Source organism: Columba livia, chromosome 28, assembly GCF_036013475.1.
Source record: "Columba livia isolate bColLiv1 breed racing homer chromosome 28, bColLiv1.pat.W.v2, whole genome shotgun sequence".
Taxonomy (NCBI): Eukaryota; Metazoa; Chordata; class Aves; order Columbiformes; family Columbidae; genus Columba; species Columba livia.
Window position 1 is genome coordinate 1,571,643 of NC_088629.1, and position 22,957 is coordinate 1,594,599.

At 62.5% G+C, this 22,957-nt stretch overlaps 3 protein-coding genes and 1 pseudogene across 13 annotated transcripts in view; all 4 read left to right on the top strand.

Moving 5' to 3' along the window:
- The window catches only part of LOC102096322 (cell adhesion molecule 3), a 31,185-nt gene extending 13,122 nt beyond the window's left edge, over window positions 1-18,063 (top strand). Inside the window, exons 2-12 of one of the 10 annotated variants that reach the window (XR_010468374.1) lie at window positions 713-853; window positions 997-1,149; window positions 2,044-2,181; window positions 3,426-3,596; window positions 3,846-3,936; window positions 4,902-5,071; window positions 7,243-7,365; window positions 9,041-9,166; window positions 9,477-9,542; window positions 9,920-11,206; window positions 11,249-12,875. Coding sequence is in view for 6 of the 10 variants with exons in the window: in XM_065043072.1 (XP_064899144.1) it covers window positions 713-853; window positions 997-1,149; window positions 2,044-2,181; window positions 3,426-3,596; window positions 3,846-3,936; window positions 4,902-5,071; window positions 16,668-17,287 (1,484 nt within the window). In the remaining 4 variants the exon portion in view is untranslated. Of the gene's footprint in view, window positions 1-712; window positions 854-996; window positions 1,150-2,043; window positions 2,182-3,425; window positions 3,597-3,845; window positions 3,937-4,901; window positions 5,072-7,242; window positions 7,366-9,040; window positions 9,167-9,476; window positions 9,543-9,919; window positions 12,876-16,269; window positions 16,486-16,667 lie in introns of those variants that run through there. The other 9 variants (XR_010468376.1, XR_010468373.1, XR_010468375.1 and 6 more) reach the window with 9 other exon arrangements.
- ACKR1 (atypical chemokine receptor 1 (Duffy blood group)) lies at window positions 13,450-15,513 on the top strand. Its single transcript, XM_065043144.1, has 2 exons — window positions 13,450-13,684; window positions 14,063-15,513. Exons 1-2 carry the CDS (start codon window positions 13,664-13,666, stop codon window positions 14,981-14,983), a joined length of 942 nt encoding a protein of 313 aa, XP_064899216.1. The 5' UTR covers window positions 13,450-13,663; the 3' UTR covers window positions 14,984-15,513.
- A 672-nt stretch (window positions 18,064-18,735) lies between the features above and the next one.
- Window positions 18,736-21,211, top strand: DUSP23 (dual specificity phosphatase 23). 2 transcript variants are annotated; one of them, XM_065043180.1, is made up of 4 exons: window positions 18,768-18,976; window positions 19,152-19,424; window positions 20,528-20,700; window positions 20,906-21,211. In XM_065043180.1, exons 2-4 carry the CDS (start codon window positions 19,155-19,157, stop codon window positions 20,931-20,933), a joined length of 471 nt encoding a protein of 156 aa, XP_064899252.1. In that variant the 5' UTR covers window positions 18,768-18,976; window positions 19,152-19,154; the 3' UTR covers window positions 20,934-21,211. The 2 variants fall into 2 exon arrangements, with proteins under 2 accessions (XP_064899251.1, XP_064899252.1); XM_065043179.1 differs by lacking the exon at window positions 20,528-20,700 and having other exon boundaries at window positions 18,736-18,976.
- LOC135576620 (5S ribosomal RNA) lies at window positions 19,721-19,839 on the top strand (annotated as a pseudogene).
- Window positions 21,212-22,957: the final 1,746 nt, after the last annotated feature.

Consider the following 22,957-nt stretch of genomic DNA (forward strand, 5'->3'; position numbering starts at 1 on the left):
GTCACTGTGGGAGCCAAAGCTGATAGAAGCAGGTCCCTGTTGTCCCTGGGGGTTTGGGGACACTGCTGTGTTCCTCCCTTCACTTGGTTGCTCAGTGATGCTTGTGGGTAGGTGATGCTTCTTAGATAGAGAGAGGTTCTCCTGCCCCTCTGCTCTGCCCTGGTGACACCACACCTGGAATCTTGTGTCCAGCTGTGGCCCCTCAGCTCCAGCAGGACAGGGAACTGCTGGAGAGAGTCCAGCGCAGCCACCAAGATGCTGGAGGGAGTGGAGCATCTCCCGTGTGAGGAAAGGCTGAGGGAGCTGGGGCTCTGGAGCTGGACAAGAGGAGCCTGAGGGGGGACTCATTGCTGGGGATCAAGATGGAAAGGGGCAGTGTCAGGAGGATGGAGCCAGGCTCTTCTGGTGACAACCAGGGACAGGACAAGGGGCAATGGGTGCAAACTGCAACACAGGAGGTTCCGCTGGAAGATGAGAAGCAACTTGTTGGGGTGAGGGTGGCAGAGCCTGGCCCAGGCTGCCCAGGGGGGTTGTGGAGTCTCCTTCTGTGCAGACATTCCAACCCGCCTGGACACCTTCCTGTGTAACCTCATCTGGGTGTTCCTGCTCCGGGGGGATTGCACTGGATGAGCTTTCCAGGGCCCTCCAACCCCTCACATTCTGTCACTCTGTGATGCCGTGTCCCCCGCTGACCTCTCGTGTCTGTGTCCAGAGAGCCAGCCCACGACGTCGGATGAGACCGTGGTGGCCGGCGGGACGGTGGTGCTCAAGTGCCAGGTGGAGGACCCCGATGACTCCTCGCTGCAGTGGTCCAACCCTGCCCAGCAGACCCTCTACTTCGGGGAGAAACGAGGTACGTGCGCAGCTCCAGAATCAGAATCATAGAATCATTTCGGTTGGAAGAGACACTCAGGATCATTGAGTCCAACCACTGGGCAAAGCACGAGCTAGTGGAGGGGTGTGTTGGTGCTGAGCCTCTTGTCCCTTTTCCACCAGCCCTGCGAGATAACAGGATCCAGTTGGAGCGGTCCACGCCGAACGAGCTGACCATCAGCATCAGTGACGTGGTGCTGTCAGACGAGGGGGAATATACCTGCTCCATCTTCACCATGCCCGTGCGGACTGCCAAGGCCCTGGTCACCGTGCTGGGTAAGCCATGGGGAGCCCCAAACCTGCTCCCCGTCTCCTGCTTGTAACTGCCCTGTCTGTGTGTTTAACCCGAGCTGGCAATGCGACCACACAGCCGCTCACTCACCCCAACAGGGGAGAGAATCCAAAGGGAAGGGAGGAACTGGGATTGAGATAAACACAGTGTAATAAAATAACAGAATACTAATACACTACTAGTAAATATATATATATAATAGGAATAAAAGATACTCGAGGTAATTCCTCATGGACACGCTGAGCAGCCAGTCCCAGGAAACGGCACCTGGTCCCACAGCCCATCCCAGAGAGAGAAAAGAGGGAAAGAGGCAGAAAAGCCCAGAGGCCTCTGCAAAATGGCAAAAGGCCCAACTAAACGTCCCGACCAAAACTCCCCCGGCTGCGCCAAAAAGAGCAAAGACAAGAGAGAGCTGGACACTGGAAGCCCCCACTCTTAAATAATTAGCATGACGCTAATTGGCTGGAATACTCTGATTGATAAATGTGGGTGTCAGTCCAGCTCTGTCCGTCCATCCCCTTCCTCGCTGCCTCACCCCTGTGGGCAGAGCTCAGAGTGTCCTTGGCTCTCAGAGCAGAGCAATTAAACACAGTAACTGTGCTGGGCTGGTATCTCTTGTTCTCAGACTAAGTGCAAATAACGAGCGATGGAAAAGAAGGTTTGTAACTGCATGAGGAAAATTAACCTGTTTTCAGTGAAACCAGCACGTTACGAGGTGCTGTCCATACAGCCGTTCATCTCTGCCGCTCCCGTATCCCTTCCCGTTACCTCATCCTCACCTTGTTTGTTGGCACGTCTCTATGTGCGTCTGTCTCTGGGTGGCAGCACACGCACAGCTAATGGGCTGTTGTATTTCTTGCCTCCTTCTCCTCCACCAGGAGTCCCCCAGAAACCCCAGATCTTCGGCCACGAGCAGCCCATCGATGAGGAGAAGATGGCCCGGCTGACCTGCCGCTCCTCGGGCAGCAAACCCGCAGCCCAGCTCCGGTGGAAGAAGGGCAACAAGGACCTGAAGGGTGGGTGCTGCGCTGGGGCCGTGCCCTGGGGGGCTGGGGAGCACCGGGGGGGCTCCAGGGGTTGCAGATGTGCTGGTGCTGAACCACATTGGCATCCTGCGCTCCTGCCAGCAAAGGGACGGGACAACAAAGATGCTGGAGGGAGTGGAGCATCTCCCGTGTGAGGAAAGGCTGAGGGAGCTGGGGCTCTGGAGCTGGACAAGAGGAGCCTGAGGGGGGACTCATTGCTGGGGATCAAGATGGAAAGGGGCAGTGTCAGGAGGATGGAGCCAGGCTCTTCTGGTGACAACCAGGGACAGGACAAGGGGCAATGGGTGCAAACTGCAACACAGGAGGTTCCGCTGGAAGATGAGAAGCAACTTGTTGGGGTGAGGGTGGCAGAGCCTGGCCCAGGCTGCCCAGGGGGTTGTGGAGTCTCCTTCTGTGCAGACATTCCAACCCGCCTGGACACCTTCCTGTGTAACCTCATCTGGGTGTTCCTGCTCCGGGGGGATTGCACTGGATGAGCTTTCCAGGGCCCTCCAACCCCTCACATTCTGGGGTTCTGTGATTCTGTGACTGGGTGTCCCCTGCTCAACACACATAGAATCATAGAATCACTTCGGTTGGAAGAGACCTTCAGGATCATCGAGTCCATCCATAACCCAACCATCTCCAGCATGAAACCATGTCCCTAAAAGAACCTCATCTAAACACCTTTTCAACCCCTCCAGGGCTGGTGACTCCAGCACTGCCCTGGGCAGCCTGTTCCAACACCCACAGCCCTTTGGGGAAGAAATTGTTCCTAAATCCACCCTCACCCTCCCCTGGCGCAACTTGAGGCCGTTTCCTCTGCTCCTGGCGCTTGTTCCTGGGGAGCAGAGCCCGACCCCCCTGGCTCCAAGCTCCTTTCAGGCAGTTCAGAGATCAGAAGGTCTCCCCTCAGCTCCTGTTCTCCAGCTGAACCCCCAGGTCCCTCAGTCTCCATCACACTTGTGCTCCAGCCCCTCACCAGCTCCATCACCTCCTCTGCACCCTCTGTAGTGTTTCAATGTCCTTGTGATGAGAGGCCCAAAACTGACCACAGGATTCAAGGTTTGGCCTCACCAGTGGCACAATCACTTCTCTAGTCCTGCTGGCCACACTATTCCTGATACAAGCCAGGGTGCTGGTGGCCTTTCTGGCCACCTGGGCACACTGGGTGTCATCTAGTGCCTCTGCTGGCACCTTGTGTCTGTCAGCTCTGACAGTCCCTGTCCCCGCAGACGAGGGCACCGAGGTTGTGGAGGATCCCAATGGCAAGACCTTCACCGTGAGCAGCCGCGTGGAGTTCCGCGTCACCAAGGAGGACAACGAAGCCGAGGTGACCTGCACCGTGGACCACGAGTCCCTGCAGAACGCCGAGAGGTCGACCACGCAGAAGCTGCAGGTCCACTGTACGTGCCCCGTGGGGCTGATGGGACGGGGCCGCGTGGGGAAGGGGACGGGGCTGTGCTGAGGGACGCGGGAGCTGCCCCCAAAGTGCGGCCCCCATCCCAGTGCACCCTCCCACCCACAGGAGCGCTGGCAGAGCTTGGGGAAGGCTTTTTGGGTAGCGGGGCAGGGTTTTGGGGTGCATGCAGGCTCCTGCAGAGCGTGGGGCAGGGTCAGACCGTCCCCCAACTCTTCCTCTCCTCCTTTTGCAGACAAACCGACAGCAAAGATTGAGCCGCATCCCCAGTACCCGCGGGAGGGCGAGAAGCTCCAGCTGCAGTGTGACGGGCAGGGCAACCCCATGTAAGGCTCCCCCTCTCCTTCCTCCTCCCCAGCCCTCCCAAAATCACCGCGTAGCCCTCCTGGAGCTCAGGCCGGGCATCGCGGCCTTGCACCGATGCCAAGCAGGGCCGGGCGCCCCACAGGGAACAGGCGAAGCCCACGTCCTCTCCCTGGAGCACTAGAGCCATCCTGGCTCATGTCTTGAGGGGTATTTCCCTCCTGATTAAATACACCCTCACCCTCGTTGCCCCCATCATGGTTTAACCAGAGCTGGTAATACAACCACACAGCCACTCACTCACCCAATAGGGGAGAGAATCCAAAGGGAAGGGAGAAATTGGATTGAGATAAACACAGTCTAATAAAGCAACAAAATACTAAGACGCTACTAGTAAATATATATATATAATAGAAATAAAAGATAGTCAAGGCAATTCCTCATGGACACGCTGAGCAGCCAGTCCCAGGAAACGGCACCTGGTCCCACAGCCCATCCCAGAGAGAGAAAAGAGGGAAAGAGGCAGAAAAGCCCAGAGGCCTCTGCAAAATGGCAAAAGGCCCAACTTAACATCCCAACTACTTCCCAGCTACTCCAGAGAGATCAGAACAGCCAACTGCAAGGTCCCAGCTCCCCTTAAATAATTAGCATGATGCTAATTGGCTGGAATACTCTGATTGATAAATGTGGGTGTCAGTCCAGCTCTGTCCGTCCATCCCCTTCCTCGCTGCCTCACCCCTGTGGGCAGAGCTCAGAGTGTCCTTGGCTCTCAGAGCAGAGCAATTAAACACATTAACTGTGCTGGGCTGGTATCTCTTGTTCTCAGACTAAGCCCAAATAACGAGCGAAGGGAAAGGAAGGTTTGTAACTGCACAAGGAGAATTAACCCGTTTGTAGTTAAACCAGCACACCCTCTCCACTGCGCTGCCCCCGCCTGTCTGGGGTGCTGGGGAGGGTGCTGGTTCCTCAGCTCCGTCCTGCTCCGCAGCCCCCAGGAGTTCCTGTGGGAGAAGGAGGGCAGCGACGCGCCCCTGCAGCTCAGCTCCGACAGCGTCCTCATCTTCCCCTTCCTCAACAAGAGCGACAGCGGCACCTACGTCTGCACGGCCACCAGCTCCATGGGCAGCGTTGTGGCCAAGTACAACCTGGACGTCAGCGGTAAGCGGGGCACCCGGCGTCACCCGGGTGGGCGCAGCCCCCTCCATCCCCAAACGGGGACACACGGACCCAGGGAGGGCTGCGGTGGGACGGGGGGTGTGTATGTGAAGCTGCGTGCTGGCAGAGCCACATCCAGCCGCTCCGTCCTTGCCTGCGCTGTGTGGAACCGCTGCCTGGGGCTGAGAAGGGCAAAGAGCAGTTTGGGGGGCTTGGGGTCCCCGTTTCCCCCCATGGGCAGTGGATGCGATGGGGGAGTTGACACTGCTGAGTCTCTGGCCCGGGGAGAACGGTGCTGCTCGTTGTGTCACCTCGTTGTGTCACCTCCGTGAACCAAGGAGGACTTCCAAATGTCACTGACCCCTCCAGACCACGAGGTGCCCTGGGAGCCCCGTCCCGAGCTTCTGGAGACCCAGTCCCCTGTCCCCAGAGTGTGTCACCGCTCGTCACCCTGCCCGGCGCTGTCCCCTCGCTGCCTCCCCCTGCCCGGCTGTGCTGTGCCACCGCGTTGCTGTCCTTGTGCCCTGCCGCATCTACACGCTGCAGCTTTGTGTGCTGGTGGGACCCCGTTTCCCTGCGGTTTTGGCCTTGGATTTGGGGTTAACCTCCTCTTCTGCCCAGTCTCTTGCCATCGCTACGACCCTTGGACCCTCCATCTTCCAGCCCTCCCCGGTGCCTCCGTTCCTCCCTGTCCCCTTGTCCTCCCCTCCTGTTCTGGGCGCTTTGGGCATCCTGCCCCTCCGGCGTGGCTGCGGGCAGCGGGAGCGCATGGCAGCAACGGCAGCTCGTGTCCCCAAATCCGCCCCCTCTGCCTGTCCGGAATGAGCCCCCAGCGCCCAACCCTGTGAGGTCGTTCCGTTGTCACCCCCTGTGTCCCTGTTGTGCCCCTGGCTCTGGAGTCTGCACAGGGAGCTGGTTTCGGAGCCCGGCTCTGAGCACATAGCAGCACTCAGAGCCCTCAGCACCCATCCATGGGCTCTCAGCAGCACCCGGAGCCCTCAGCACCCATCCATGGGCTCACAGCAGCACCCAGAGCCCTCAGCACCCATCCATGGGCTCACAGCAGCACCCAGAGCCCTCAGCACCCATCCATGGGCTCACAGCAGCACCCAGAGCCCTCAGCACCCATCCATGGGCTCACAGCAGCACTCAGAGCCCTCAGCACCCATCCGTGGGCTCTCAGCAGCATCCAGAGCCCCCAGCAGCACCCAGAGCCCTCAGCACCCATCCATGGGCTCACAGCACCATCCAGAGCCCTCAGCACCCATCCACGGGCTCACAGCAGCACCCAGAGCTCTCAGCACCCATCTGTGGGCTCACAGCACCATCCAGAGCCCTCAAAACCCATCCACGGCCTCTCAGCAGCACCCAGAGCCGTCAGCACCCATCTGTGGGCTCACAGCACCATCCAGAGCCCTCAAAACCCATCCACGGCCTCTCAGCAGCACCCAGAGCCGTCAGCACCCATCTGTGGGCTCACAGCACCATCCAGAGCCCTCAGCACCCGTCCATGGGCTCACAGCAGCACCCAGAGCTCTCAGCACCCTTCCGTGGGCTCACAGCAGCACCCAGAGCCCTCAGCACCCATCCATGGGCTCACAGCAGCACCCAGAGCCCTCAGCACCCATCCATGGGCTCACAGCAGCACCCAGAGCCCTCAGCATCCATCCATGGGCGCACAGCAGCACCCGGAGCCCTCAACGCTGTCCCCAAGCACACAGAACGTGGGTGTCCCTCACCCCCTCGGTGTCGCAGTCCCCAGCAGAGGAGCTCCACATCTGGGCTCAGTTCTCCATGTCACATCGTCCCTCTCTTTCCCCAGAGCCGCTTGAGTCTCGGGCACCATCGGGCGAGCCCTCAAGCCCACCCGTGACAGTGGGGACGGGCCGGTCCCCGAGGGGCTGCGTAGGACAGTGTAGGTGGCACCTCACGGTGGGTGACACTTTCCAGCCACCGCTGGACCCACGGGGTCCCTCCCAGAGGAAGGGGCCACAGGGATGCTGGATGGGGACGTGTTCCCAGGACGGTGGCAGGAGAAGGAGCGGGACCAAGAAAGGGGTTGTGGAAGGAGCTGCTGAGAACGAGTCCCATGAGGCCGGGGGGAGCCGGGGTCCCCTTTCCTTGTCCCCTCCCGCGGTTGATTCATGTCCCTGTGTTTTTGTCGTCTTCCCCAGATCTTTCCCAGCTCCCCACCCCACACGTTCACTCCACTCCAGCCCCTCCGCCGGGCCCTTCCCAGCCCATCTCTCATGCTTCCATGGCCACCGCTTCATCCTTCACTCCAGCTCCCGTCCAAGGTACCGTAAGCTCCTTTTCTCTCTCTTTACGGACCCAGCGGGAGAAGCTCCACAGGAGGATGGTGCCACCATCGCCACATCCCATGTTGCCCAACCGGGCTCCGGTCCCTGTGCAGCTACTTGGTGTGTGTGGGCTCTGCGCCATCTCAGCACTTTGCGTGGTGGTAACACAACAGGAAGAGCCAAAACCGCCGAGCGTGGGCTGCGCCGCGGTCCCTCCAGCTCTCCCGCAGGTTGTGGTGGCAGCAACCAGTGCCTTGTGTCCATGGGAGATGTTGTCCCCTTGTCCTGTCACCTTCCCGGTGTGTCTCCCACCCCGTGCTGTCTGAATGCCACCTCTAAACGTCTCTGCATCGTCCCTGGAGCTGTTGGGGCGCAATGGGTTTGTCGTTTGGCCCGTTGTAGCTCTCGGTTCCCAGCGCAGCCGTCGGTGACCCCCGAGCGGTGGAACCTCAGACCGCGAGGAAATTGTCACCCTTTGGTCCTGCTGCAAATGCTCCAATTACAGACACCTGGTCTGGGTTGTAGCGCTTAGGGGGTGTCACCTCCCCTGGGCAGAAATGGAGAGGGTCACTAACACACTCTCACTAAATAAGAGTTTGTGACAAGTGACACTTGAGCGCTTGCTTGGGTATGAGAGGAAATTCAGAGAGTAGAGGGATTCGGGACGTCCTGGGAGTAGCAGGTGTGTGAGTTCTGCCCCCAACGCTGTAGGAATCCCCTTTGCACGGATGGACATTTCTATATTCGTGCTCCGTTTCCGCAGTGCTGCTGGTATCTCGCCCAGGTCACTGAGCCTGTCCTAAGCCTGACTCTAGGCCTGGGCGTCCCATTGTGAGCCGAGTCCTGTGGGGTGGGTTAGAAGGGGGTGGTCAGTGGGTCAGAGAGGTTCTCCTGCCCCTCTGCTCTGCCCTGGGGAGACCACACCTGGAATCTTGTGTCCAGCTGTGGCCCCTCAGCTCCAGCAGGACAGGGAACTGCTGGAGAGAGTCCAGCGCAGCCACCAAGATGCTGGAGGGAGTGGAGCATCTCCCGTGTGAGGAAAGGCTGAGGGAGCTGGGGCTCTGGAGCTGGACAAGAGGAGCCTGAGGGGGGACTCATTGCTGGGGATCAAGATGGAAAGGGGCAGTGTCAGGAGGATGGAGCCAGGCTCTTCTGGTGACAACCAGGGACAGGACAAGGGGCAATGGGTGCAAACTGCAACACAGGAGGTTCCGCTGGAAGATGAGAAGCAACTTGTTGGGGTGAGGGTGGCAGAGCCTGGCCCAGGCTGCCCAGGGGGTTGTGGAGTCTCCTTCTGTGCAGACATTCCAACCCGCCTGGACACCTTCCTGTGTAACCTCATCTGGGTGTTCCTGCTCCGGGGGGATTGCACTGGATGAGCTTTCCAGGGCCCTGCAACCCCTCACATTCTGGGGTTCTGTGGCTCGCTCCCCCAGGAGCCGACACCAACAGCCGTCGCTTTCCCCTCCTCGCTTCCCCCGCTCCCTTCCCTTCCCTTCCCTTCCCTTCCCTTCCCTTCCCTTCCCTTCCCTTCCCTCGCTCCCAGCTCTTGTCTGCAGCAGGATGGAGCCGATGGAACCCAGCAGGGCGCCCCAGGGCACCCGTGAGACAAGCAGCAGCCTCTGCCGCATCCTCACCGTCTCCTCTGTTTTGTCTCCCTCTGTCCGAGCAGATGCCAGCCCGGTGCCCTCCACCTCCAGCACGTACCACGCGCTGATCGGCGGGGTGGTCGCCGTCATCGTCTTCCTCCTCCTCAGTCTCCTCATCGTGTTGGGGCACTACCTGATCAGGCACAAAGGTACGGGGTCCCGGGGAGCAGGGCTGCGTCCCCAGTGAGCGGCAGCGTGGGGCAGGGGCCAAGGGACGTCCTGCAGACCCCACAGAAACCCAGCAGAGCGCTCCTGGGTTTGGGGGCTGCTGCGGAGACACCCCAGCGAGTCCTCGGACGCAGCGTCGACCCCGTTTCTCCATCTCTTCATGGTTTGGCACCCGCTGCGCCGCGACCGCCGGTGCCGCTGTCCCCGCCTCCCTCTCCATCCCTCGCACCCTCCACCTTCCCCCCCACCATTTCCATCTCCCCATCCCTGGCCTTTTCATCCGCCCGGCAGGTTTGTGCATAAGACACGGGGAGACGGTCACATCCAGACATCGGCAAAACCCCGCAGAGGTGATGTGTGAGTAAGAGCCCCCCATCCCCTGTCGCCTCTGCCCCACGCCGCGCCGGCACCGGGGCTACCGGGAGCCAGAGCCTCCTCGCAGGCGGCAGTTTTGCAGAGAAACCCTCTTGTTTTCTGCGGGACCGGGATGTGGGGAGGGCAGATGAACCTGGTGGGGACGCAGCTTCACCTTCTGGCTGGAAACCGCGACAGCTGGAGCGGCCACACGTGGTCCAACTCAGGGCTCGCCCCAGGGAAACCAGTGACTTTTCCATTGCAGGCCAAACCCAAAGGACTTTCCAGCTCTGCCCCACGGCCCCTCCAGGCGGCCCAGCTTGTTTGGGGAGAGGGTGCAGACTGGGCGCCCCATGACGCTGCCCCCTCTCCCCACCCAGGCACCTACCTGACCCACGAGGCCAAGGGCTCGGACGACGCCCCGGACGCCGACACGGCCATCATCAACGCCGAGGGCGGCCAGAGCGGCGGCGACGACAAGAAGGAGTATTTCATCTAGGGGAGCGCGGGAGAGAGCGAGAAATGGAGCCAACAGACCCCGATGGAAACGGAAACCAGACCACAAACCCCACTCAACCCAACAGATTTTCACGTGCCCGGCACGGGCAGACAGACGGACAGAGGGATGGCAGGACAGAGAGCGGAGAGCGACCAGCCTGAGACGTGATGCTTCTTCTTGAACTTGTACAAAACGTTACTACTACGAACAGCGAACGCCCCGGCCCCATTTGCTTGCTTGCACCTCCATCCCTGCGACCGGCACTCGCACCAAACACAGACCAACCAGTGAGTGAGCGACTTTCCTTCTTCCTTTGGACCTTTGCTTTGGTTTTGTGGCTGCACTTTGCTTTCGGGCCCTCGGTTGGGATGTGGGGCCGGGGTCCATGTAGCTCTTTTCCTTTTGTTTCTCTCCATTTTTGGTTTCTTTGACATCCAAGGATAAAATCAGCTCCGGGCTCCGGTGCGTTCCCGTTGCTTCCCCGGCCGGGACGCGGCTCTGGGGTCGAGCAGGGGGGGACCCCAGGCCCCAAATGTGATTTTGTCCTTGGTGGTTCTTGTCCAAGTGTCCATTGGGAGGGAGATCTGTCCTCGTGCGGTACGTGTGTGAGGGGGGGATGAGCTTCCAGGGTGGGAACCGCCGAGCCCCCTGGATACACTGGGTGCTGCGGCTCCCCGGTGCCACCGCAGCGGGAGGGGGGGGGAGGTTTGGTCTTGGGGGGGCGAATCCAGAGAGAAACAAACAAGCCTCAACTTGACAAATTCTCACATTTGGAAACGTCGATTTAAACCCATCTATTGAGATGTTCAGTGCAGGAGGAGGCCGGGGGGGGGCCGTGGCCGTCGCCGCTCCCCTCCACCCTACAAAAGGGGGTTCGGACCCTGCGGGTGGCTCCGGACAGAGGTGATGCAGCCGGTGCTGGGCTGGGGGTGCAGCCCAGAGCGGTGCAAGACCCGGGATCGAGTCCTCTGCCCAAGACGTGCAGAGCGGGATCTGCTGCTGGGGCTGCTCATCCCCCTCCCCGGGGCTCCGAAAGGGCCGTTTCCCTCTCGGCTCCAAGAGCTGCAGCCAACAGTGGCCAAAGTGCCCGGCTTCAGTGTCTTAGTCGCGTGGGGTGTCCGAGGAGGCTTTGGGGGTCTCCAGGGAGGCTTTGGGGGTCTCCGAGGAGGCTTTGGGGGTCTCCAGGGAGGCTTTGGGGGTCTCCAAGGAGGCTTTGGGGGTCTCCAGGGAGGCTTTGGGGGGCTCGTCCAACCTCTTACCGCGTCACCGTCTCTTCAAGACAAAACGGAGCAGCCTTCCCAACCTCTCCAGCGTGTCCCCAGGGTCCCCACGCACACGGCCACAGGATGGGGCTGCAGGGGGCTGCACACCCCAATATCCGCAGGACCCCCGTGGGGAGCCAGGGCCTGTAATTCACCCCTGCGCTGAGGTTTTCCGGCATCTCCCGGTGCGGACACGAGGGGTTTGCAGGGGCGCACCCCTTCCATTTCGGGTTGTCTGGAGGAGGCGAGGAAGGAGGAGAAGCCCTCGGGGTGTGGGGAACCTCACGGGCTCGTGGGGTCCCACGCGGGGCACACGAGGGGGCTGGAGCCGAGCAGACGAGGAAGAGGAGGCACGGCCAGGTGACGGGCACGGCGGCGAGCGAGGGACACGTTTGTGGCACGGGGGCGAGCGGGTTCACGGTGCGCCGGGTCAGCGCCTCAAGGGAAGGGCACGAAACCTCCGTCCTACCGGGCAAAGGAAACCTGTGGTTTTCTCCATGTCGTTCCTTCCCATCTCTTTGGAGGAGGAGGATGCTCCGAGCTCGTCTCAAGGGACGCGGCCCTCGCTGCCGGAGGTAACGCTGCGGTTGGCGATGCTGTTACCCGCGCACCGAGCGCGTGTGGACGCGCTACCTGACGATCTTTAACACCCGCTATCGAACAGACGTAATTCCTTCAAATAAAAAACGCAAGGACGTGTTTTTCAAGCACGGTTTAACCTCATTGTAAATCTACGCGCTGTAGATGGACACAAAGCAAACCCCGACTCGGGGCTCTGGGAGGGAAGGGGGGGATTGATCCCCAGGGACGGGGAGGTGGGAGCTGAGGTTGCACAGGGAGATGCGACGGGCACGTTGGTGACGGTGACACCCCCGGTGCTGCCGGCGGAGGGTGTTTTGATGGAGAAGCCGCTTTGGGGGGCACAGACAAATAGGTTTTGGGGGTACGGCGGGTGTTGGGAGCAATGCGGTGAACACGCCGTGGGCGCCAAGAGGAACACGCAGCCACGGAGCCGGGGCACCCAGATGGCGTGATGGGGACGCCCCGTTGTGCCTCGGCGCGGTGACGCAGCGCACAGGGCCGGTTGTAGGTACAAGAGGTGGCGTGAAGGGGTGAGAAGCTGCACCTTGATGGGGTGACGTGGCCACGGTGCCACAGCCAAGAGGGGACGCCAGGCTCGCGTCCTGCGCCGCTGGCACCCAGCAAACCGGGCCCAGGGCACCCCCGGCCACCGCGGCCACCGGCGCTGGGCCTGGGGAGCCGCGACGCGGCCAGGACGGCACTTTGGGGGCCGAGGGGGATTCGGGGCCCTGTTTATGGCCAGGCCCGTTTCCTCCCGCTCGCCGGCCGTGGCACTGAACTCTCAATAGACACGAAAGCCATATTTGTGGGGAGCTCTGGAGACGCCGTGGGGCAGCGGGGCAGGGCAGAGGACGGTCTGTGGTGTTGTGCTGTGTTCTTGTGTGTACATACAAAGGGAGACGACGAACGTTTGATGTGACTTTATAACCTTTCTAATATCCTGTGCTAATCTTGGAAAATAATCCTATAAATATATCTGGATTACACACGTTACCTGCCTGAGTGTCTCTGCTTCTGCTTGGGGAGGGGACGGACGTGGCGCATGGGGACACAGCAGCCCCCCCAAAAACATCAACTCCAGCCCCCCTGGCCCCCCAAAACACAGCGGCCATCAGCCCCATGGCCCCAGAACCCCCACATTACCTTTCAGCCCCAAATCTCCCCATTTAAGTCCCCCAGACCCCACTGCAGACACCCAGCCCACGACCCCCAGCTCCCCCCAAATTATCAGCCCATGGTGACCCCACAGCATCTGCTCTCCCCACGGGACGTCCCATGGGAAATCTGGGGATTCCCTTGCCATACAGGACCCGGAAAGCACCAGGAGGGTCCCCTGGGCCACCCTGTGCCCACACGGTCCATCCCGCGCCCCACGGATGACACCGCGCACGCCTGAGCCGGAGCCAGCAACTGGAGCGTCCGCACGGCCGGGGCGCCCGTAAACACAGTTCCTAATTAATTTAAGGTGTTCTGCCAAGAAGTGATTGTTTCCTGCTCGAGAAATCGCGGGCTCGCCGTGGTGGCTCAGCCGCATTCCCGGCAGCGCCGGCGCCGCCGTTTCCTTCGGGCCCTGGCAAAGGGGGTTGAGCAGGCGGCTCTTATCTCCATAGCGCAGCCGTGCACGGGGCCTTTTGGAGAGCGTGCGCCCCGTGTGTGCGCCCCGTGTGAGCACCCCCAAGGTACACCCCCAACGTGCACCCCCAACGTGCACCCGCCGTGGCGCACAGCACCCATCGGAGACCCCAAAACCAGAGGAGCAGCGGCAGACCAGGGGACGCATCATGGGCAACTGCATCCTGGTGGTGAGTGTCTCTCCCCGCTCCGTCTCCCCGGTGATTTCCCACGCTGCCGGACACGGGGCCGCGTGTGGAGCGCTCGGTGGGGTTCGCGCTCGCCCACCGCGGGGTTTGCGCCCCCGCTTTGAAAGGCTGGAAGGAAATTGGGGTTTCCATGCGTGGTGGGACAGTCCCGCGGCGCTCGAGGTGTCACCCGCAGGCGTCGTCCCCTCTCCGCGGCGTGTCCCTCCCTGATAAACCGCTCGCTCGACCCGCACCGGGGTTGTGTGCGAATCCATTGGTGCCAGCGCGGTGGGGAGCGGCGGCTCATTGCAGGGGACACTTCAAGTGATGCCGTGGGACACGGGGACGTCCCTGCGTGACACCGCGCGGTTTCGTTCGCAGAGCCCCGGTGTCCTGGAGAGTGACAACTCCCTGGACCTGCTGGACATCATGGGCAACTTGTCCTACGATGACAACAACGTGACCTTCCTGGACTACGACGCCGCGCCCTGCCACAACCAGTACTGCCCCGTTTTCCAGCGCGTGGCCCCCCCGTTCCTGGCCGTCACCTGCGCCGCGGCCGCCGTGGGCACCGGCGCGCTGCTGGTGACACTGGCCAAGCGGCCCCAGGGCTGGTGCTGGCCCCGCAGCCGCGCGCTGGTGGCCCAGCTGGCCGTGGCCATGGGCCTGTTCGCCGCGGTGCTGCCGGCGGTGGCGGTGGGCGCCGGGCAGGGCTGGCGGCTGGGCGGGGGGCTGTGCAGGGTCACCCACCTGCTGTGGCACTGGAGCCTCTTCGCGCAGGGGCTGCTGCTGGGCAGCGGGTGCTGCTGCGGCAGCGCCTGGTGCCGCTGGGACCCCCGCAGCCGCCGCTTGGCCGTGGCCGCGTGGGCTGGGGCGCTGGTGCTGGCGGCGCCGGCGGCTCTCACCAGCGGCACGGCGGCGGCTCCGGGGATGAGCTGCGTCCGCCGGAGCGTGGACGTCCTCTCGCCGCTCTACCTGCTTTACCTCGGGCTCTGCATCGGGCTCTTCCTGCTGCTGCCGGCAGCGCTGCTGGTGGCCGCGCTGGCCGTGCCGCGGCTGCGGGCGGGCGCCGGCGCCGGGGGGCTGTTCTTCGGGCTCTGGGTGCCGTACGGCGTGGGGCTGGCCGTGGATTTCCTGCTGCGCGCCCACGTGCTGCAGCCCACCTGCGGCACCTTCGAGCGCTTCGACTACGCGCTGGGGCTGAGCGAGGGGCTGGGGGTGCTGCACTGCTGCCTGGGGCCCGCGGCGCTGCTCGCCGCCCGGCTCTGCCGCCGCGGGGATGGCGCCGGCGCCAGCTGCTGAGCTCCCGAGGTCCCCACACCAGCTCCTGGTCCCCTCAGTGTCCCCACCAGCCCCGCTCCCACGGGATGGCGATGCCGCTCCCAGGCTTGGCGCTTCTCTGCATCCCATTCCTCAGCATCCCAGCTCTGATATTTGGGGCCAAACACCCCGATTTGCCCAACGATTTGGCCCTGGGTGCCTCAAGCATCCCCTGAGCCCCCGGGGGGGTGTCAGCCCCACGTTCCCGCAGGGCCCCCCGGCTCTATAGGGATTCCAGAGGCAGACAGTGGTGATGATGGGAAGCAAGGGGATTTTCCACTCCCTCCTGAGAAGCCGAGATAAGCGTCACATCCAGATCATCCAGCATGAATTAAACACAATATAAACGGCTGGGAGAGCCGCTCGCCAAGCGCGGTTAACGGCGGGAACCGGGGGGCACGGGGGTGACATCCAGCACCTCCGGCCGCGCTCCCCCGGGCCGGGGGGACGGGAAGCGGGGGGCGCGTGTTCCTCGTGCCTCCAAATGAGCAGGAAAAGCTCATCACGAAGCTCCGCAGCGTATTGCTGGGAAGCGAGGTGATCCAGATCCGGCGCCGGGGGCGTCCGAGCTGCGCTCCTCCGCGCCCACGAGGGACGGCCGCGTGCGGTCACAAGGCACACGGGATGTGACACGGGTGTGCACGGGGGGGACAGCGGAGGGGAGCGAGTGTGCGGCCGTGACCTGCCGGCCCGTGGGGATGGCGTGGAGCGCACGAGGAGCTGCCCCGGTTGAGCCAAAGCCCGCGGGACCTGGGGGCTCATCCCTGGGGAACTGGGGGGCTGACTCAGTGGGGAACAAGCCCACATTGTCCCCAAAATGGGGAGCAGAGAGCATCCCGCTGTCACCGTGTCCCTCTCAGTGTACCCACGCGAGGGCCCTGACCCCCCGCCCAGCACCACCGTTGCAGAGCCAAAATCCACCCCCTTCCCCAGCAGCTCTGCACAACGGCCCCGTGCGCTTGCAGGACACACGGACGCCCTCAGAAGACGCCCAGAGCACGGACACCCTCGCAGGCTGCTCCGCTTCGCTGCGGTTTCTTCTGCCACCTGGTGCCCGCAGCTCCGGCTCCGTTTGCCCATGATGGAGGGAGCAGAGCGCGGGGACGTGCCCGGAATCGGGGTGAGGGCGCCGGGGCAGCTTCCCCTGTGCTTCTTGGACCGGTTGTGATCAGAGTCGCTCCCGCGGGGTTTGGAGCAGAGGATGGAGGTGAAGCCACGAGGCGGGGGGCACAGCTCCAAGGGAGCCCCGTGCGGGCGGGTGACCCGGCCGCGTGACAGCGTGAAATCGCTGCCGTGCCAGGACCGGGGGGGACGGGGCTGGGGGGACGTGGCTGCGATCCCGTCCTCCGGTTCATAAACACAGCGGGCAGCCCGCACCGAGGTGGCTCCTCTCCCGGCACCGACCGCGGCACCCAGGACCATGGGCCGGCTGCAGCTCTGGGTCACCGTCCTGGCCGGGCTCTCGGGGATCGTGGCGCAGGAAGGTACGGGTGACACAGGGGGACAGGAGCCAGCGCAGGGTGGGGGGACACAGCAGCAGCTCTTGGAGTCTGGGGGATGCTGTGCTCAGCAGAGGGGACATCAGCGGGTCACCCAGAACAGGGAAGGCTCAGAGGGGTCTCCAGGACCCCCCAGCATCCCATTGCGTCCCCTTTCTCGCCCCCAGACCTGTACCGAAAGGTGTTTGTGTTCCGGAAGGACCCCAGCGATGCCTACGTGGTGCTGAGGGCCGGGCTGGAGCAGCCGCTGCACAACTTCACGGTGTGCCTGCGGTCCTACACCGAGCTGACGCGGCCGCACAGCCTCTTCTCCTACGCCACCAAGGCGCAGGACAACGAGATCCTGCTCTTCAAGCCCAAGCCCGGCGAGTACCGCTTCTACGTGGGGGGCAAGTTCGTCACCTTCCGCGTCCCCGAGGGCCGCGGGGACTGGGAGCACGTGTGCGCCGGCTGGGAATCGGCCACCGGCATCGCCGAGTTTTGGCTCAACGGGAAGCCCTGGCCACGCAAGGGGCTGCAGAGGGGATACGCGGTGGGGGCCGAGGCGGCCATCCTGCTGGGGCAGGAGCAGGACGCCTTCGGGGGCGGCTTCGACGTCTATAACTCGTTCTCGGGCGAGCTGGCTGATGTCTACCTGTGGGATACGGGGCTGTCCCCGGACAAGATGCGGGCAGCTTACCTGTCCCTGCGCCTGCCGCCCGCCGTGCTGGCCTGGAAGAGCCTGAGCTACGAGGTGAAGGGCGACGTGGTGGTGAAGCCGCGGCTGCGGGAGGCGCTGGGGCCGTGAAAGCCGGCCGGGCGCGGGGCTGGGGCGGCCTCAGCCCCTGGTGTCCCCTCCCCGTCACCCCTTTGCCTCTATAATCCACCAAAAGGAGCTCCGGTCACCACATCGGGAGGTTTTGGCTCAATGGGAAGCAGTGGGAGCAGGGGCAGTGTCAGCGCCCAGCAGCACTTTGAGGGGGAAATCTCATCCGTGTGAGTGTGAATGTGCTGGTTTGGCTGAAAACGGGTTAATTCTCCTCATGCAGTTACAAACCTTCCTTTCCCATCGCTCGTTATTTGCACTTAGTCTGAGAACAAGAGATACCAGCCCAGCACAGTTAATGTGTTTAATTGCTCTGCTCTGAGAGCCAAGGACACTCTGAGCTCTGCCCACAGGGGTGAGGCAGCGAGGAAGGGGATGGACGGACAGAGCTGGACTGACACCCACATTTATCAATCAGAGTATTCCAGCCAATTAGCATCATGCTGATTATTTAAGAGTGGGGCCTTCTGGTTTCTGGTTCTCTCTTGTCTTTGCTCTTTTTGGCGCAGCCGGGGGAGTTTTGGTCGGGACGTTTAGTTGGGCCTTTTGCCATTTTGCAGAGGCCTCTGGGCTTTTCTGCCTCTTTCCCTCTTTTCTCTCTCTGGGATGGGCTGTGGGACCAGGTGCCGTTTCCTGGGACTGGCTGCTCAGCGTGTCCATGAGGAATTGCCTTGACTACCTTTTATTTCTATTATATATACATATTTACTAGTAGTGTCTTAGTATTTTGTTATTTTATTAAACCGTGTTTATCTCAATCCCAGTTTCTCTCTTCCCTTTGGATTCTCTCCCCTATTGGAGTGAGTGAGCGGCTGCGTGGTTTAATTACCAGCTCGGGTTAAACCACAGCAGGGGGACACCGGGATCTCCGGCACGGAGGTGATGGAGGCCACGCACAACAGCCCCCTCCTCAGCTGGAGAAACTCCCAGCACGATGGGGAACCTGGCGCCATCGCGGACAAGCCGCAGCCGCCATGGCTGTGACCCCCCCTTTCCTGCTGTGTAACCCCCAAATCTGCCCAGCACCACATCAGGGAACAAACGGGTTTGAAAAGCAGCAAACGGTCCTTGACAGAGCTCCTGTAATTCATCAGAAAACTCGTTAGTGCCAGAGGAGGAATGAGGAAGGGGCTGGGGGGGGTCCCACTCCTGGAGGGGGAAAGGGCCGGGTTCCCGCACACGAAGGGACCGGGGGGAACCGAACTCAGGGCCGGGGGAACCGAAACTCGGGGTCGGGGAAACGAAACTTGGAGCCGGGGGAACCGAACTCGGGGCCCCGGGAACAGAACTCGGGGCCAGGGGGAACCGAACTCGGGGCCGGGGGAACCGAACTCGGGGCCGGGGGATCCGAACTCGGAGCCGGGGGAACCGAACTTGGGGCCGGGGGAACCGAACTCCGGGCCGGGGGAACCGAACTTGGGGCCCCGGGAACAGAACTCGGGACCGGGGGAACCGAATCTCGGGGGCGGCCGGAACTCGGGCCCGGGTGGAACCGAAACTCGGGCCCGGTGGCAGCCGGAACTCGAGGCCGGGCTCCCGCTGCCCGGGGGCGCCGCCCCGTGTCCCGGCGGCCGGTGCGGCCCCGGCGCTGCCGCCCGCTCCGTGCCCGCCCGCGCCGCCGCTCTCCGCACACGCTCCCCGGGCTCCGCTCCGCCGCCCGCGGCCTCCTCGGTACGGCGGGGCGGGTCGGGCCGGCTGGCGGCTCAGGCGGGGAGGCCGCGGGGAGCGGGCCCGGGGCGGGGCGGGGGATCCCCGGGGGCCAGACCTTGCGACCGGGGCGGTGCTGGGGGGGCCGGCCGTGATCTCCCCAGGGTCCCCCGAGCGACCCCATCCCGGTGCCCACCAGGCGATGGGAGCGACTGAGCCCCCCAACTTCTCGTGGGTGTCGGAGGGGCGGCTGGCGGGGCTGGCCATGCCCCGGGAGCCCGGGCACTACCGGTTCCTGCTGGGCCAGGGCGTGCGGCACCTGGTGTCGCTGTCGGAGCGGCCGCCCCCGCACCACGGCTGCTGTCCCGCCATCCGGCTGCACCGGCTGCGTGTGCCCGACTTCACGCCCCCGACGCCCGGACAGATCCGGAGCTTCCTGCGGCTGGTGGAGGAGGCGAACGGGCAGGGCGAGGTACGGCGGGGACACCGCGGGGACGGGGGCAGCTGGGTTACCGCTCTTGGTAACGCCAAGGGGGGCAGCGGGTGTGACACCAGGTTCCAGTGTAAGTTGGGGAATGAGCTGTTGGAGAGCGGTGAAAAGGGACCTGGGGGTCCTGGGGGACAATGGTACATGGGGTGGGTTAGAAGGGGGTGGTCAGTAGGTCAGAGAGGTTCTCCTGCCCCTCTGCTCTGCCTTTGAATAAAGGGGTTTAGTTCAGATAATATCAGGATGTACTTGGGGAACATTATATATATACATAAGGTAATCTATACAGCCATAGCACCCTGAGAACGCCCCATCTGGTCTGATCTGGGAAGCTAAGCAGGGTCGGGCTTGGTCAGTACTTGGATGGGAGACCAGCTGGGAACAGCGGGTGCTGTGGGCTGAGCCAGCACTGGCCCTTGTGGCCAGGAAGCCAATGGTACCTGGGGTGGGTTAGAAGGGGGTGGTCAGTAGGTCAGAGAGGTTCTCCTGCCCCTCTGCTCTGCCCTGGGGAGACCACACCTGGAATCTTGTGTCCAGCTGTGGCCCCTCAGCTCCAGCAGGACAGGGAACTGCTGGAGAGAGTCCAGCGCAGCCACCAAGATGCTGGAGGGAGTGGAGCATCTCCCGTGTGAGGAAAGGCTGAGGGAGCTGGGGCTCTGGAGCTGGACAAGAGGAGCCTGAGGGGGGACTTATTGCTGGGGATCAAGATGGAAAGGGGCAGTGTCAGGAGGATGGAGCCAGGCTCTTCTGGTGACAACCAGGGACAGGACAAGGGGCAATGGGTGCAAAGTGCAACACAGGAGGTTCCGCTGGAAGATGAGAAGCAACTTGTTGGGGTGAGGGTGGCAGAGCCTGGCCCAGGCTGCCCAGGGGGTTGTGGAGTCTCCTTCTGTGCAGACATTCCAACCCGCCTGGACACCTTCCTGTGTAACCTCATCTGGGTGTTCCTGCTCCGGGGGGATTGCACTGGATGAGCTTTCCAGGGCCCCTCAACCCCTCACATTCCATGAGGGGCAATGCTGGGGGCCATGGGGGCTGCGGTGGGGACAACCGCATCCCTCGGTGCCTCTGACGGTGCCGCTGGCCAGGCCGTGGCTGTGCACTGCATGCTGGGGCACGGCCGCACTGGCACCATGCTGGCCTGCTACCTGGCGAAGGCGCAGAACATGAGCGGCGCTGATGCCATCCGGGAGATCCGGCGGCTGCGTCCCGGCTCCATCGAGACGCGGGAGCAGGAGGAGGCCGTGATCCGGTTCTGCAGGTGGGTGCAGCCCAGCCCTGTCTCGTGCCGGGAGGGTGGCTGTGCATCCCAATGTAGGAAACGATCATCTTGCCGATGGAATAGGCCCAGACGGGGCAAAGCATATTTTATTAACCATTTTCCAAGCCCGGGCATTCTACCTAATGGTGGGCACATGGAATAGGGCAAAAATCCCTGCTCACTGGTGCGATTTGCCCCTCTACAGCAATGGAGAGGACGGCGAGGAGGCGTGAGCGTGGCCAGCGCTTCAACGGAGACGGTCGCCATGGGATGCTGGGGGAGGCGTTCCAAGCCCCAGGTGCTGCTGTCCGTCCCCTCCACATTAAACAACTCTCCTGTGGCTTTTCTCCAGGACTGTCCGTGTGTAACCGGTGGGCGGCTGTCGTGGTTTAACCCGAGCTGGCGATGCAGCCACGCAGCCGCTCACTCACTCCAATAGGGGAGAGAATCCAAAGGGAAGGGAGAAATTGGATTGAGATAAACACAGTGCAATAAAATAACAAAATACTAAGACGCTACTGGTAAATAGATGTATAAAATAGGAATAAAGGAGAGTAAAGGCAATTCCTCATGGACACGCTGAGCAGCCAGTCCCAGGAAACGGCACCTGGTCCCACAGCCCATCCCAGAGAGAGAAAAGAGGGAAAGAGGCAGAAAAGCCCAGAGGCCTCTGCAAAATGGCAAAAGGCCCAACTAAACGTCCCGACCAAAACTCCCCCGGCTGCGCCAAAAAGAGCAAAGACAAGAGAGAACCAGAAACTGGAAGGCCCCACTCTTAAATAATTAGCATGATGCTAATGAGCCAGAATACTCTGATTGATAAATGTGGGTGTCAGTCCAGCTCTGTCCGTCCATCCCCTTCCTCGCTGCCTCACCCCTGTGGGCAGAGCTCAGAGTGTCCTTGGCTCTCAGAGCAGAGCAATTAAACACATTAACTGTGCTGGGCTGGTATCTCTTGTTCTCAGACTAAGTCCAAATAACGAGCGATGGGAAAGGAAGGTTTGTAACTGTGGTCTCGGCCCTTGGGGAGGACAAGCGGCTCCGCTTGGGGCCCTGGCCGGCTGGCCCGGGCTGGTCACCCGCCACCGCGGTGACACGGCGCGCAGGACGGCGGCCAGGTCAGCGCACAGGGGCCGTCCCGGGCCGTTGATGCTTAAACTGAAGCTTAGACCGAATTTAGGCATCTCTGTCCAAAAGTGCAATCCTGAAAATCTCTTCTCAGCCTCTCCTAACCTTGGTGGCATTTAAATCCAAAGTGCAACAAGTGTCACCGTCCCCGTTGCCGGGCACGCGGCACATGGCTGGGAGCGCCTGGCGCTCGTGGGGGCGAGCGCCGTGTCTGCGCCGCGGGCTGGCGGGGCCGTCACCTCTAACACCCCAAACATCGCTCTGAAACCCCAAAATCTTGTTGTCTTCCTTCAGGAGCGAAGCACCGGGGTGGTGGCACCGGGCAGCGCTCAGAGCTGTGACACCAGGGCGGCTGTGACACCCCAGTGTCCCCCTTGCCTGGACTCGCATCCTCCCTCAGGACTTGGAATGGGAATGGTGGGGACAGAGATGACCGGATGGGTCTTCACCATGGGGTGCAGTGACCTGGGCATGGGGTCTTCACCACAGGGTGCGGAGCACCCCAATAATCAGGGTAGAAAGCCGGTGGCGCTGCTCTGTGCCCCGCGGCCCTTCAGGAAACACCCGTGTCCCTTGCATGGGGCTGTGACACCGCACCAGGACATGGGACCATCCAGGGTGCTCGATTCTGCCTGAACCCCTTATCTGGGGGTCCCAGCCCCACGCCGGGGGACGGGGATGATGGGGACAGCGCTGTCCAGCCACAGCGCCTAAGCCCGTGGGAGCCGCCGGACTCACATGGGCCCGTGAGATGCAGGAAAGCAGCTTAACCGCAGAATTATTTACTTTAACTCCTCTTACTTTAGCTCTGTCCTTAATAGTCTCCCAGGCTCAGGGGGCCGGGCCAGGCCGGGGCGATGGGGGGGACTGTGGACCCCCCTGGCGCAGGGAAGGGGGTCAGAGCGGGGGGCTGTGCCCCAGCATCGCCAGCACGGTGCTCAGCTCCGTGGTGGTGCCGCGGAACGGGCCCCGGCGCGGTGCAGCCCATGGCCGCGCTTGGCCCTCGATGCCACCGCGGTGACAGCACACGGGGGAACGTCCCCTACCCCGGGAGACCTCCCGGAACCCCCGGTCTGGCGGGCAGCCCAGCTCCGGCTCAGCCTGGCGGGATGGGGACACCGCACCGGTG